The sequence below is a fragment of the Polyodon spathula genome, chromosome 26 (assembly GCF_017654505.1).
Source record: "Polyodon spathula isolate WHYD16114869_AA chromosome 26, ASM1765450v1, whole genome shotgun sequence".
In the NCBI taxonomy this organism is placed as follows: domain Eukaryota; kingdom Metazoa; phylum Chordata; class Actinopteri; order Acipenseriformes; family Polyodontidae; genus Polyodon; species Polyodon spathula.
The window spans coordinates 18,402,846-18,417,875 of NC_054559.1; the positions used below are offsets into that span (position 1 = coordinate 18,402,846).

At 46.8% G+C, this 15,030-nt stretch overlaps 1 protein-coding gene across 3 annotated transcripts in view; it reads left to right on the plus strand.

Annotated features, from left to right (window-relative positions):
* The window catches only part of LOC121300811 (fibrillin-2-like), a 55,318-nt gene that overhangs the window by 23,184 nt on the left and 17,104 nt on the right, over positions 1 to 15,030 (plus strand). For 2 of the 3 annotated variants that reach the window (XM_041229690.1, XM_041229691.1), the window contains exons 9-29: positions 1,812 to 1,937; positions 4,517 to 4,669; positions 5,622 to 5,819; positions 6,039 to 6,182; positions 6,993 to 7,112; positions 7,511 to 7,636; positions 7,947 to 8,069; positions 8,580 to 8,855; positions 9,182 to 9,235; positions 9,592 to 9,717; positions 10,008 to 10,133; positions 10,312 to 10,431; positions 10,547 to 10,684; positions 10,965 to 11,015; positions 11,132 to 11,257; positions 11,984 to 12,211; positions 12,685 to 12,810; positions 13,292 to 13,420; positions 14,089 to 14,214; positions 14,562 to 14,687; positions 14,792 to 14,914. In XM_041229690.1, coding sequence (XP_041085624.1) covers positions 1,812 to 1,937; positions 4,517 to 4,669; positions 5,622 to 5,819; positions 6,039 to 6,182; positions 6,993 to 7,112; positions 7,511 to 7,636; positions 7,947 to 8,069; positions 8,580 to 8,855; positions 9,182 to 9,235; positions 9,592 to 9,717; positions 10,008 to 10,133; positions 10,312 to 10,431; positions 10,547 to 10,684; positions 10,965 to 11,015; positions 11,132 to 11,257; positions 11,984 to 12,211; positions 12,685 to 12,810; positions 13,292 to 13,420; positions 14,089 to 14,214; positions 14,562 to 14,687; positions 14,792 to 14,914 — 2,865 coding nt within the window. The remainder of the gene's footprint in view (positions 1 to 1,811; positions 1,938 to 4,516; positions 4,670 to 5,621; positions 5,820 to 6,038; positions 6,183 to 6,992; positions 7,113 to 7,510; positions 7,637 to 7,946; positions 8,070 to 8,579; positions 8,856 to 9,181; positions 9,236 to 9,591; positions 9,718 to 10,007; positions 10,134 to 10,311; positions 10,432 to 10,546; positions 10,685 to 10,964; positions 11,016 to 11,131; positions 11,258 to 11,983; positions 12,212 to 12,684; positions 12,811 to 13,291; positions 13,421 to 14,088; positions 14,215 to 14,561; positions 14,688 to 14,791; positions 14,915 to 15,030) is intronic. The other variant, XM_041229692.1, reaches the window with a different exon arrangement.

Sequence of the window (15,030 nt, forward strand, 5' to 3'; positions counted from 1 at the left end):
GTCTGTCCGTCCATATGGCTCACTTACATATTTAGACCGCAGGGTTTTTTTTTTCATGACCTTGACGACTCTAATTTAGGGGTTGTGTCTCAAAGACAAGGCTTGAATAGTCTTTTTGGGAAAGTTCATTTCATTAGGGTTGCATGTTTTTTCCCCAACGGATTTAGTATGAAGACAATAGTTTCACTGAGGTATAATTAAATTTGTATTGCAGAAGTCCCTCAATGTGTGCGTGCGTGCATGTGTAGGTGTGTGCGTGCGTGTGTGGGTGCGTGCGTGCGTTGGTGCGTGTGTGGAGGGGAATAGTTACACCAGGCTTCTTTATTCCGACTCCTTAATTATTGTATTTGACAAAATTGTAGCTTCTAATTAGCTGCCTGAAGTGATGGTTCTCATGGTGCCTCTTTCCCCAGCCTCAGGCTTGCTCTACTTGCTGTGCGTGTGTGCGTGCGTGCGTGCGTGCGTGCGTGTGTGTGTGTGTGTGTTTCGGGGGGGAACTAGCTGAATTGTTTTCTAGTTGATTTACTTTCTTACAGTTGTGGATGATTTTCCTATAGGGGCCCTTGGGAGCGGAGCATCAGTCTCTAGCTGGGGTGCCTTCGTTCTCTATAGGGTGTTGCTTGCTATAGGAGGTGCACTCGTACAAGAGGGGGTTGCCCGTCTATCCATGCGGTCCAAATCACTCGCCGCTTGAGAACAGTCCTTGTGGGGATCAGTCTGTATAGGGGCCCGGGTTAACCCTTTACAGGTTAGGTATGTCTAGGGTCACGGTTTAGTCAGCAGAAACACATTCAGGACCAGTCCTTTAATTAAGAAAGAAGGCAGTCCTAGACTCCTGAACAGCAGGCCATTCTTGTAAAAGGCCGGATTGTTGTAACCACGCTGTGGAAAGGTGCGCTTCGGTCTTTGAAGTTGTCCAGGAGCGAGGGAGGTGTAATTACAGGACAAAGGGAGACTGTAATGCAGCAGCCCCAAGCTACCAGCTGGGAGGCTGTTTAGTCTTACTGTTCGTTCTGGCCTGGACTGACACCATTCAGCTGAGAGGACAGGGGGGAGAGGCAGAGAGAGAGGAGAGAGGAGAGGGAAAAAGGAAAGGGGGGAAAAGAGAGAGTGGAGAGAAATGAGAGAGGAAAGAGACAAGGCAAGTTTTTTTTAATGGTTTTGACACTTTAAAAAAAGACAAAAAAGAATAGGTACATTTACAGTCAAATGGTAGTGAGCAAAAACGGTCTGCTTATAAAACAGACCACCCCTCCTCCCCCCACACACACAGACATATAGTACACACATGCAGAAGCACACACACACACACACATGCGCGCACACACACAGAAACTCACAAGTTAAGTGGCCATTTATCCAGGTGGCAGATGTTTCCTTTTCTATCCAGCTGTCTGTCCGCGGTGGGTAAAGTCTGGTCCCATTCACTGAGAATGCTGACTCTGGGTTTGTATAGCAGCGTGGTGACCTCTCTCACCTCCCCCGTGCAGCAGGGAGAATGGGTCACTGCATGCTCTACCACAGAGCTGCCCTTTCAAGTCTTACCTGCAGAATACATATTGCATAGTACAGTAAAGCAGAGGCACACATCACTGTGAGGTCTGGAGCGGTGCAGATTGAGGGAGAGTTGGGGGTTCTGTTACAGTATAGAGGGGTGCAGATTGAGGGAGAGTTGGGGGTTCTGTTACAGTATAGGGGGTGCAGATTGAGGGAGAGTTGGGAGCTCTGTTACAGTAGAGAGGGGTACGGGTCTGTTACAATATGAGAGAGAGCTGAGTTTGTGGTTGATGGTGCTCTCCTGTCTGTTTCAGATATCGATGAGTGCAGTACTATCTCAGGAGTGTGTGATGGGGGAGAGTGCACTAACACGGCTGGCAGCTACGTGTGCACATGTCCACGAGGCTTCATCACCAGCTCTGATGGGACACGCTGCATGGGTAAGTGTGACAGACTCCCAAGCTGTCTTCGAGCCTGGCTCACTGAGATCTAGTAAAGAGCTGGCCCTGAGAGCAGCGGGAGAAGCTGCTGAACGGTGAAAGAAATAATTAGGGGGGTTTAATCTTGTTGTTTTATTTTAACTGATTAATATGCCTGTCAAAGCACTGAGCAAATTTGAGCAGAGCAAAGACGATTCAAAATAATAAGATTAAGAAACATTTCAGTTGTTAGTCAGCTGTTTAAAATCAATTTAGAACCTCGAGGCAGTGTACCAGGAAATGCCTTTTCAAAGAGATGTGTTTTTAAACGAGATTTTAAATATGACAGCGTGTGTGTGTGTGTGTGTGTGTGTGTGTGTGAGCAGGTAATACTATCAATGTGCGGACAAAATTCGAGAAAATGTCCCCACAAAGATAGTAACTTGTGAAAAATCGACGTTGTGGGGGCGTCCCCACTTTGTAAAACGCGTTTTTAAGAACTAAATACACCTTATAATTTTTTTATTAAAATGTGCAGACTTTCACCCTGTGTGGAGTTTTGTCTGACTGGAGTTAGAAACAGTAAATAAAAATATAGTGAGAGTCAATGAGAAGTCCTCACAAATATAGGAATTGAAACGTATGTGTGTGTGTGTGTGTGTATGTGTGTGTGTGTGTGTGTGTCTGGGATCAGTGTTTGCATTGAATTACCACAGAGGAAAGCGAGGGACACATTGATAAAACCCAAGCAAGCTTGCACAGCTGACATCTGGACTGGGCTAACACAATGACCCTCTTTGTTGCCTCCGGCACACGCAGGGTTAAGAACGAGAGAGTCAGTCTGTGGAGTTACTGGGCAGGTTTGGTGTTGTAGCAGAGAGCCAGCATGCCGTCTGTATAACTCCAGTGTTACAGGCCCCACTAGCAGACTGAGACAGAACCTGGGCCCAGTGCATCATGCAGCAGCTATTTCCCAGAGCTAACATTCCACGCAGAATGCACTGCCAAGCCCAGAACATACAATATTGTTTCTGGCCTCTCTCTCTCTCTCTCGCTCTCTCTCTCTCTCTCTCTCTCTCTCTCTCTCTCTCTCTCTCTCTCTCTCTCTCTCTCTCTCGCTCTCTCTCTCTCTCTCTCTCTCTCTCTCTCTCTCTCTCTCTAAGGGGTCCTGTCAACCTCTCTCATGCCTTTGCCCTCCCCAACACACTTCCTTCTCCAAAGCTCTAGGGCCACTCTAATGGGGCAGTTTAAAGTTTGTTATTAATGCTCCTTTAAAACTGAGTGCAAAAGCAAATAATGTGCGTTAAAATGAGTGTCATGCCAATACACCTTAAACACAAATCTGACAAAAAACCTCTTTAAAAATACTGAAGGGAAATCAAAAGGCAAAAACATGCAAATTATTATCAGTTTCTTGAAGAATATTATGTTTTAAAAGTTTAAGATTTCCCAAACGCTTTGCACAGGGGTTCAGACCCACATTCCCAGCCTGGAATCTCGAAATGTGTCCGGAAGTGTTGTTTGGAGCACTGGCTTGGGAACGTATGACTTTCAATCCGGAGCGCTTTAAAAACCTCACTCTATAAAACTCTATTCAAACTGAAAGCATCTATTTGTGTGGAAGATCTGCTTCCAATTTCAGCCTTCCTTCGCTCTCACTCTCTCTGGCCTGTGCTCTAGAGTCCAGAGCAGTTAAAGCACACTGCGTCTGAGCCAGACAGAAAGCTTTCCATGTTACAGGTAATTGGCTTGCAATGAATCCACATGGAACTGATTCATTCCAGATTGCTGGCTCGTTAGAGTGAAGATAGTCAGAGTTCATGCAGTCCGATGTGTTTTAATGACTCTCCTCCCAGTGTTTGATCAGTTAACAATACTGACATCCGCATAAAACACATCTCTTCACTGAGAGCCCGCTGTTGAATGATAAGTTGCTTGTCTTTGAACCATACAGTTTACGGTTCACATCCAGCCCTTGAAGACCCTGTTTGGGCGCCACTGTAATGAATTGGCATCTCAGCCCAGTGAATTGAATGGAAATACGAGGGCTGGATGTGAACCACAAACCGTAAAGTTCAAAGACAAATGACTTACCGTCAACTGAACAGCAAGCTCTGTAGCCGAGAGGTAAGTATGTGTCTTGTGCTGATGTCAGTGTTATTAACTCCTCAGCCGCTGGGAGGAGATTCATTGTATTGTGCAGTTTAAAATGATTTGTTGGATATTTCTTTCAAGCCCATTTACACACACATACTCTCGCTCGTATTTAAGTTGTAGTAGTACATCATAAAAAAGGACCAGCCATCTAACTGACAGCTTTTTTGCTCGGTTACAAAAAATCAGAATAAAGTTTGACTATTTAAATGCATTCAGTCCTAAAATCCGGGGAATAAAAACAGAAACTAGCATCTGGATTTTGGAAACCCAGCTGCTGAAACATGTGTCTGCTGAAGATGTGTCTGCTTGACTTTCATTCAAGTTTGAGAGCGCTGCTTTGTTGGTGTGACTTTCTTATTAAACTCATGCCCTCGCCCTTCTCTCTCTCTCTCTCTCTCTCTCTCTCTCTCTCTCTCTCTCTCTCTCTCTCTCTCTCTCTGCAGATCAACGCGTGGGAGCTTGTTTCTCTTCTCTGGCCAATGGCCGTTGCGCCGGGGAGCAGAGTGGACAGTACACCAAGATGCAATGCTGTTGTGAAACAGGCCGCTGCTGGGCAGCTGTCCAGATCCCGGAGATGTGTCCAGTGAGAGGCTCCGGTGAGTAGAGCTCTGATACTGATCACAGCGAGAGCCATTGCGAATGCATAGCACAGTGTGCAGTCTTTTAAGACAGGAAGATAATTGCATATGTATACTTCAGTGCAGAAAACAACAGTGATCTCTATTGACAAACGCTAGTGGTCTAGGTTAGTAGAATTAAGAAACCTTGTCTGGACAGTTAAGCCCACTCTTTGATGTAATACACAATGCACACCTATTGATTTGCTGATGTGGTGTGTTGCAAAATAAATTACACTTTTTTTTCACAATGAGAAATGTGTTAAAAATGAGGTTATTTCCTGCACTGGGCTTTTAAGCTGTCGCCAGGAAGAGGGGGGAGCTGAATCCTGTAGCAGCTTGCTTATCAAACAGGGAGCGATTACAAGGGCCTGCGTGACACTATTAAAATGCTTAGAGGTCATTTTCCTGACAGAACAACAAGGGTAATTTCACTAATGCCTTAGACTCCCCCGAGATGAAATGAGAGTCGATGGCCCCTAATAGTCCCCTGATTTCTTTCCCCCTTATCAGGAAAGGAGGTCTGTTTTGGGGGAGAGCTAATGGCAACCTCCCTTTCTTTAGTGACATTGACCAGGCCACTGGGCTGGGCTTGAGAACTCGTCTCACACTCACACACACACACACACAAAGGGCTTGCTTACATGGGATCTCAAACCACAACTGAAGGCATTAAGCTGAGGGAACACAAAGGCTTGGAACTTGGTTTCAATAGACTAGGTTTCAGGCCACTGCGTGGCACACCAGGGGAGACCTGGAGTTTGATGCAGCAACCTCAAACTAGGTCTCCCCGTCTCCTGGAACCAGGTTTCAAGCCACTTTCCTGATGAAAAAGTGGCTTTGTGTTCCCTCAGCTGTAGACGTTAACTGAGAGAAATTGCAACCCAGTAGGTACGTTTCCATCTCAAACCCGTCTCCTTCTCTCTTCCAGATGAGTTTCACCGGTTGTGTATTGCTGGAGTTCCCCATGGTGGGGGGAGCAACGGGGGGTTCCCCCAAATTCCTAACTTCAACTACAACAATGGGCCGGGCAGAGGCGGGAACGGGGGTTACATCGACCAGAGGGGCAATAGCGGAAACGGGGGCAATGCGGGTAGCAGGGGCAACGGTCTTCCCAGCTCCAGCATCGGTAAGGATCAGGATTTATTATTTAGCCATCTCTGCCCTTATAAAAGTTTACCATAGTACGGGGCTGGCCAACCCTGGTCCTGGAGAGCCACAGTCCTGCAGGAGTCTCTTTAAATCATCAATGTCTAAAGACCTGGAAAGAAAATGTCAACAAATTTCTGATGGAGCTTAAGTTGTGTGACCTGACCTCCTTTTTGTTTTGCATGTGTCTCGTCTGTAGGCACAGCCACCCTGAACCAGACCATTGACATCTGCAAGCACTTCACTAACCTGTGTCTGAACGGACGTTGCATTCCCACCCCCTCCAGCTACCGCTGTGAGTGCAACATGGGCTTCAGACAGGACGTGCGTGGAGAGTGTGTGGGTAGGTAGAGGACTGTCAGCACTGCACACCTGTGAGCATCACAACTCACCTGAACAAGACATTTCCCACTTCATATTCCACCCCCTACACACAGCAGCTGCACCACTAAATCACTGTATTATTATTATTATTATTATTATTATTATTATTATTATTATTTAATTTAGTTGCAAGACGCCTTTATCCAAGGCGACTTACAGGTGTTATAGGGCAATACAAGGTTACAGTCCAAAACAATATTTAAATACAGTGTAGTTTACAGTAAATTCAATACTACTAGAATACAATATGAGATAACTACTTCTGATTGAGACAATTTGTATCTACGATGACATGATAGTAGTGCAGTAGTGCAAGGATAGTGCATCAGTTGAGGGTCTGCTAACATGGTGCTGAGGTCGGGCAAGTCCAGTGCATAGTAGGAGGAGTAGATTGGATTTACAAAGTTTCTGTTAATATGGCTCCCAGTGAGCCGGCCAGCCAGCCAGCCAGCCAGCCAGCACACCACAAGGAATTAATTGGGGAAGCTGATTTGAATCGCCTCCCTTCCCCAATGCCAAAGCGAAGTCTCTGCAGGAAGGGGCTGTTTATCCTGGCTGAGGTAGAGCCAAGATAAACCCCCAGCTCTAAGCTCCCCTTGGCAGGCAGTCAGGCAGGCAGGCAGCCTGGGCCCCCCGACTCCCATCGAGGGCTCAGTGGGAGATTGTTTCAGCTGGAGCCGGTTGTTTACTCAGGGGGCGGAGCAGCCCTCCTGCCAGCCTATCACAGCCTGCCGTTTCATCGTTTTTTTCTTGTTTGTTTGCTGCTCAGATGTGGACGAGTGCACCAGCAACCCCTGCGTGAACGGAGACTGTGTGAACAACCCTGGGTCGTACCACTGCAAGTGCCACGAGGGATACCAGAGCACCCCCACCAAGCAGGCCTGCGTTGGTATGTCCCATCTCTCAGCAGCAGGGGTCTCTAAAACCATCATGCAAAAATACAAAATATTTATTTTATGGTAAAATGCATTTTTAGATTAAAAAAAAAAAAAGAAAAAAGTTAACAGGATAACAATTTTATGTCACACATCACATGACTAGAAATGACCAATAATAAATACTATCCTTTATCATCCTCTCTGTTAAACTGCCGCGTTTAATTGCAGCTCGGAAAATATAATCCAATGGAAATTGACAGCACTATTTCCTTAGAAAGGAAAAAAACCCACCAAATGAAGTCTCAAAAGTTAAATACGTATGCAGCTGGTGTTATTAAAAGTTTGCAACCTGCAATGTTTTGAAGAGACGCTCCCAGTGTAGCCTGACTGCCGCTGCTCCTCCTCACAGATATCGACGAGTGCATCATGAACGGAGTGATGTGCAGGAACGGACGCTGTGTCAATACCGACGGCAGCTTCCAGTGCATCTGCAACGCTGGCTTCGAGCTCACACCCGACGACAAGAACTGCGTGGGTGAGTGCTCCAGCGATACCGCGCCTCTCCTGGAGGGGGCGATGGAGGGCACTCTGTCCCTAGACTCCTTACAGGAGTGCAGACCTGCAGTCACACCATGGAAAACAATAGGATAAAATCGATTTTAATCGATGCATAACTTCCCACCTAAATAGTTATATAAACACTTTTTTTTGGTAGTTTTGCTTTACTTTATTGCTCTACCATTTTAATACAAAATCAGATTTCCCTTGTAAAGGGTGTGACGGTGCCTTGTTGCAGCGATCAGCTGCTCACTCGCTCGCTGACCCCTGACACCTGTCTGTTTCAGATCATGACGAATGCGCCACCACCAACATGTGTCTCAACGGGATGTGCATCAACGAGGACGGCAGCTTCAAGTGCATCTGCAAACCCGGCTTCGTCCTGGCTCCCAATGGCCGCTACTGCACCGGTATGACTGGGAGGGGGAGCGGGACTGAACCGGGATTGAATCGGGACGGTGGGGGAGAACAACAGGGGTGGACTTGGGAACGAGCATGCGATATTGGAGGAGGTCTGCTGCCATAATTCTAGTTGCCACCAGATGGTGCTAAAGGGCTACACAGTCAAGATGCAGGGGGAGGATACTTGGTGATGTGTAAGGATGGGTTACACTACCGATTGTAGTCAGCAGGCAGACGATGATGTGAGGTTTGCCTATTCATTGTAGAGTTGTCCATTTCTAATCACCAGTGATTTCTAATAAAGACACACAAAATATCACTGACTGACTAAAGAGTAGCACAGCTTCAGTATTTGTTCTGGTTCTATGCATTTGGAATACGGATCGTCCTTGCAGTCGTTTCATTAAAACATGCATGGTAAAAAGCGCCTTGCGTGGGACTGGCCTGATTTCACGGGCTGCGTTTCTGCTTTCTCTCTTCCTCCCCTCCCCTCTCTCCCCTTCCCTGCACCTTTTCAGATATCGACGAGTGCCAGACCCCGGGGATCTGCATGAACGGCCGCTGCATCAACTCGGAGGGCTCGTTCCGCTGTGAGTGCCTGCCCGGGCTGGCCATCGACGTGGACGGCCGTGTCTGCGTGGACACCCACATGCGCAGCACCTGCTACGGGGGCATCAAGAAGGGCACCTGCAACCGGCCCTTCCCCGGCGCCGTCACCAAGTCCGAGTGCTGCTGTGCCAGCCAAGAGCACGGCTTCGGGGAGCCCTGCCAACCCTGCCCTGCCAGGAACTCCGGTAAGCAGCGCCACCCTTTCAATACACTGCATTGTAAAGCTTCTTTATTCCTTATTCTTTTCAGAATCGTAACTGTATTGTAAGTATTGGTGTGAAGTAGCTTTGGGAATCTGGTTCTTAGAGTGCAGGTCAAATGTGATGTGAATCACAGTAGCGCTCATCAAAGTGTAGTAACTGTGTTATAATTATAAGGCAGTACAGCTCATCAGGACTGTCGTGTGTATTGTGCTGTGTTTAAGATTACCTGCATTTCCCTGCAGTGTTGTGTTGCTCCCCTGCTTGTGACGCTGTCTGTCTCTAACCCTTGTCCCGTTCTGTTTCTCCAGCCGAATTCCAGGCACTCTGCAGCAGTGGCATTGGAATCACAGCTGACGGGAGAGGTGGGTTTACGATTTGCCAAGAATAAGGCTTTCCATATGAATATGTGTGGAATGCATCGCAAACGGAATTGGAATCAAGTAGAAAAGAATGTCTCGGTTCATACAGCGTGTGCTTACATTTGAAATGCTAATTGTAAAGTATTTTCTTAAATTATTGTGCATACTTTTTTTTATCATTGCTTTTTATTAATGCATGATTATTTATCTCCTTAGTAAAGCTCAGATGGTTTATTCGTTGAAAGGAGTAAAGCACCAATGGTTAAAGGCAGCTGAAACAAGCATTGTGCATGCTGTTGATCTGTAATCTGAGTGTGCTGTCAGACTGGCCTCTTGAACTCTGTGTGTGTGTCCCTCAGATATTAACGAGTGCGCACTGGACCCGGATATCTGTCAGAACGGGATGTGTGAGAATCTGAGAGGAAGTTACCGCTGCATCTGCAACACAGGCTACGAGTCAGACCCCAGCGGCAAGAACTGCATCGGTGAGTCATAGCGCCCCCTGTGGGCACCCCTTTATACAGCAGATCAGACAAACCTCTCTGAATTCCTCTATCCCATGAATGCAGGGTAGGACTTGGCACTTTGCAGGATATTGATCTGCTTGAAAGATTTTCCGATAAATTCACACCAGAAGGTCTAATTGTTTTCTACAACAGAAGCAATGGGGTGTTCTAATACATGTGTACACTATTGTATATATAGAGAGAGATATAGATATATTGTTTTCTATTGTATATTCCCCTGTTGGTTTAACCCCCTCCTGTTCCTCTAGACATCGACGAGTGTGCTGTGAACAGGCTGCTGTGTGATAACGGCCTGTGCCGTAACACCCCTGGCAGCTACACCTGTACCTGCCCCAAGGGATACGTGTTCAGACCGGACTCTGAGACCTGCGAGGGTGAGTCTCCACTAGCTACAGCCAGCCCTGTCTCAGTGTACTGTGTGTCAATAGCCTTGAAAGTATTTTGTATGGCTGGATTCTTCTAAAATGAGTCAGTCTTTTGTGTCAACTTGTGGTTTAGTCCTCTAACGCACCCCCCCCCCCCCCCCCCCCCCCCCCCTTACTTGCGTTTCAGACGTCAACGAGTGTGAGTCGAGCCCTTGTGTGAACGGGGTGTGCCGCAACACGGCCGGGTCCTTCAACTGCGAGTGCTCGCACGGCAGCAAGCTGGACTCGACCAACACCATCTGCGTGGGTGAGAGCCGTCTATAAAACTGCTTGCCTGCTCTGTTTCTACAGTTCCCTTGTATCTCAAGCCCGGACTGCCTGTGTGTTGTGCGTAACCCGTCTGGGTTTCTCTCGCTCTGCAGACAGCATGAAGGGTACCTGCTGGCTGAACATCAACGATGGCCGCTGTGAGGTGAACATCAATGGAGCCACGTTGAAGTCAGAGTGCTGCTCCACTCTGGGGGCGGCCTGGGGGAGCCCCTGTGACCGCTGTGAGATCGGTGAGGAGGTTTTTCCCAATAATCAAACCCAGCGACAGGAACCAATCGTTCATAAATCCTTAATAATTTTTTTTTAAAAATGGCCAAACTAGAATAAGTGTAAGGTTTATTGATTTCTCCAGTTTTCAGCAAACCAGAATATAGCAAAGTCATGACAAGCATATTAAAGGATGCACTGCAGGAATTTCGCCAATATATGTCACCACAGTGTACTGCTAGTGTGTTTGAGGTGTACTTAATTCTGGTCTGATCATCTCTCTCTCTCTGTGTCTCTCTGCAGACACAGCCTGCCCAAGAGGCTATGCCAGAATGAAGGGCGTTGTGTGTGAAGGTAAGCCCTGCAGGGTATCTTCTATATACAGTGTGGAGCTGCTTTTCAACATCTGGAGTTTGGTTTACCGGACCCCCCCCCTAACCCAGCTGTTTTCCCTCCCCCTGCCTGCCCAGATGTGAACGAGTGTGAGGTGTTCCCGGGAGTGTGCACTAACGGGCGCTGCGTGAACAACCCGGGGTCCTTCACCTGCGTCTGCCCTGAGGGACTCACCCTGGACGGGACGGGCCGTACCTGTGTTGGTAAGTGAGGCGCTGGGGTTACGGGGCATCCTGTAGAAAGATCATCTGTAGAAAGCTTTTCCCTTTTCATGGCATTGGGTAGAGGGATGCTGTCTTTGCCGGTTGTAGATGTATAGATGTTTAGAAGGTGTACACTGGAAATTATCCAAGTTACCTTACATCTCTGTTAGAGATCATGTAACTCTATCTTTGCACTCAAATGATGCGCCTATTTTTAAAATCTCTACATTGAGATCTAATATGGGTATATCAGGCGTCTCATCTTTGGAACATTGCCTTTGAAGATAAAACAGCCTCTTCACAATAGCTTTTAAAATCCTTCATAAATATGTATTTTCAATCTGAACAGGGTTACAAATCCTGTAAATACTGATGGTGGATCATGGAAATTGGAATTGTTCTATTTTTTATGCTTCCATTTTGTATTACTGTTCAATCCGGGTTAAGTAAATAATGTTTGAAATTTGTGTTCTAGATTCAGTTGACCATCTGATAATCAATAGCTGTTTCAGATTAAATAATGTTTATGTTTCACATTGCATGCCCCTTTATGCCAGGGTATTTAACTTAAATGCATTTTAACAACAACAAAATAAAGTTGAAAATGCACACTACTGAGTCTCATTTTAGTAATACCAGCATAAAAAAACCCCAAATGACTGCAGACTGTGAAATGCTCTGTGTAGTTCCTCCGTGCGCTGTGAATGACGGCTGTGTTCTGTGCAGACGTGCGGGTGGAGCAGTGCTATATGAAGTGGGAGGAGGATGAATGCGTGGAGCCCCTGCCTGGGAAGTACCGGGTTGACATGTGCTGCTGCTCTGTGGGGGCTGCCTGGGGTATTGACTGCGAGGCGTGCCCCAGTCCCGGGACCCAGGAGTACGAGACCATCTGCCCACGAGGACCGGGCTTCGCCAACCGCGGGGATGTGCTCTCGGGACGAGCTTTCTATAAAGGTACCGGAGGGGGGGGAAGGATCCGGCTGCTATACAGTGTACACAGTCCACTTCACAAGAACTTATGTCAGGACGTGGCTATTAGAATGCTCTGGAACTTTCATCAGCCAATTAGGGAGCTGCATTGCAAGGCCTATACCGATTGGTAGTCGAGCACAGAACTTTCAGATAGGACTAGCTGTATGGAATTAACAATAAAGGCAATGATCACTGATTTCTAATCACAATTACCTGCAGGTTGAGCTTGTCTGTACTTTTACCTTCTTATTCCGTCAACTGACAGGCGGTAAGCCTTTCAAACAGGACTCTATTGCTTGATTTAAAGTTAGCCCATCCTGTCCTCAAGTTTATGTATTATAATATTGTAAGCCAAATCACTGGACAAGACTTACAGTAGAAGTAACCAGGAAAGCATCAACTGTTATCAATAGGAGTCTCACCACCCCTCCTTCTCCCCCTCTCTCTTTCCGCAGATGTGAACGAGTGTAAGGTGTTCTCCGGGCTGTGCTCTCACGGAACGTGCCGGAACACCATCGGAAGCTTCCGGTGTCGTTGCAGCAGCGGCTTCGCGCTCAACATGGAGGAGAGGAACTGCACAGGTAGGAGGCGACGAGGAGCAGCTTCCAGCACCATCTCACAACTTTAAATACCCTGACCTCTGGACTTTTTAGCAACTGCAGAACAATTAATTATTGAACTATATACTCCACATCTCTTTTTTATTGCATAAACTTATCATTTTACAAAATGCTTTTCCATAGCTGTACATTTCATTGCCATTAAAATGAATACAGTACCTATTTAATAAAATAGTACTTTAAGCTAAAACATTTTCTATATGGGCACACCTAATGTAATTCTGGTTTAGCAGACTGGGACTTAACTGTTCTGGAACCACGCTGGTCTGAAGTGCTGATCGCCTGTCTACAGCGATCACTCACATGAATCCTGTTCCCAATTTTATTGTGTAGTTGATGATTGTGGGCTTAGCAGCTAAATGAAAGTTACCCCTTTGTGTTTCTGGAAACACAATCAGAGGCACAATGACACCTCCCCCCTTCTCTCTGCCTGTGTGTACAGATATCGATGAGTGCCGTATCTCCCCGGACCTGTGTGGACACGGCGCCTGTGTGAACACGCCCGGCAGCTTCGAGTGCGAGTGCTTTGAGGGCTACGAGAGCGGCTTCATGATGATGAAAAACTGCATGGGTAAGATCAGAGCATATAACACACGCACACACCCAGATCAGAGCATATAACACACGCACACACCCAGATCAGAGCATATAACACACCCAGATCAGAGCATATAACACACGCACACACCCAGATCAGAGCATATAACACACCCAGATCAGAGCATATAACACACGCACACACCCAGATCAGAGCATATAACACACCCAGATCAGAGCATATAACACACACACACACACACATATTAGAGCATATAACACACACACACACACCAGAGCATATAACACACAGATCAGAGCATGTAACACACAGGGATCAGTACGGTACTGTACATCTGATACACAGACAAGATCAGAGCATTAACTCACAGTGATTCATATGGCTCTGGAGCTGGCAGGTCTAAATTAGGAATTGTACCTCAGGGCTTTTTATCCACTATGCTCAAATGCTTATCTACCTTAACTTTCTTTCAGCATGACTGAAGACCTTACAAGTGAGTGTGTAAAGCAATAGATAAATAACCTCTCAGGTCAGGCTAATCTCTTTATGGATTTTCATCTGAAATGTTATCGCTGCGCAGTTGAAACCTCTGAAAGGACCTTGCACAGGCAGCAAGTCTGGCTGCAGTTTAATGAATATGTCAAATATCTATCTAACATGCTCTCTCTCTTGCTGGGCAGACATCGATGAGTGTGAGAGGGACCCCCTGCTGTGCCGTGGCGGGACGTGCATCAACACCGACGGCAGCTACGAGTGCACCTGCCCCCCCGGCCACGAGCTCACCCCAGACGGGACGTCCTGTGTGGGTAAGGCTTGTCAACAATATCTCCCTCTGTTTCCTGGGTTCAATCAAAAACTGTTGCAGGGTCAATAGTAAGACTGTATGGTCAATTAGTAGCATTTTACTGTCAACAACAATCTGAGTGTTTTATAGCTATGGGTGATGTGGAATTGTAGTAGTAGTCTAACCCCAAAACATTCAGTGCAAAAAGAGTTAAAAGTTCTTTTGTGTTTCCGTTTAAAATATTTAAAGTAAGATTTGATGGATTGCTTTCCAAATATAGATCTATCTTTAACTGCTGATGAAAAGCCCTAGTGTTGAACATGATAAAACCTGTTTTCCCTCCTAACGCTGCGTTGGCCGTTTTTTTAGATGTGAACGAGTGTGAGCTGAGTGACAACCTGTGCAGAAACGGCCGCTGTGTCAACATGATTGGCACCTACCAGTGCTCCTGTGACCCCGGGTACCAGGCCACCCCAGACAGGCAGGGCTGCGTGGGTAAGCACCCCCCCATCCCGGCAGAGCCACCGGCTGGAACTCTTTTTAAAGCACAGTTCAGTGAACCCAGTGCCCCAGTCCTGATCGCCTCTGTGTTGTTCCAGATATCGACGAGTGTACCATCATGAACGGAGGCTGTGACACCCACTGCACCAACTCGGACGGCAGCTATGAGTGCAGCTGTGCGGGGGGCTACGCACTGATGCCTGATAAGAGAACATGTGCAGGTGAGACCCCTACACTTAAACAGCGCTCACCTGCATTGCAGATTCAACAGCCCACTGATTCACAGATGAGAAATAGATGGGATTGCAAGTCAAACACTTTTGATGTTGTTAGCTGG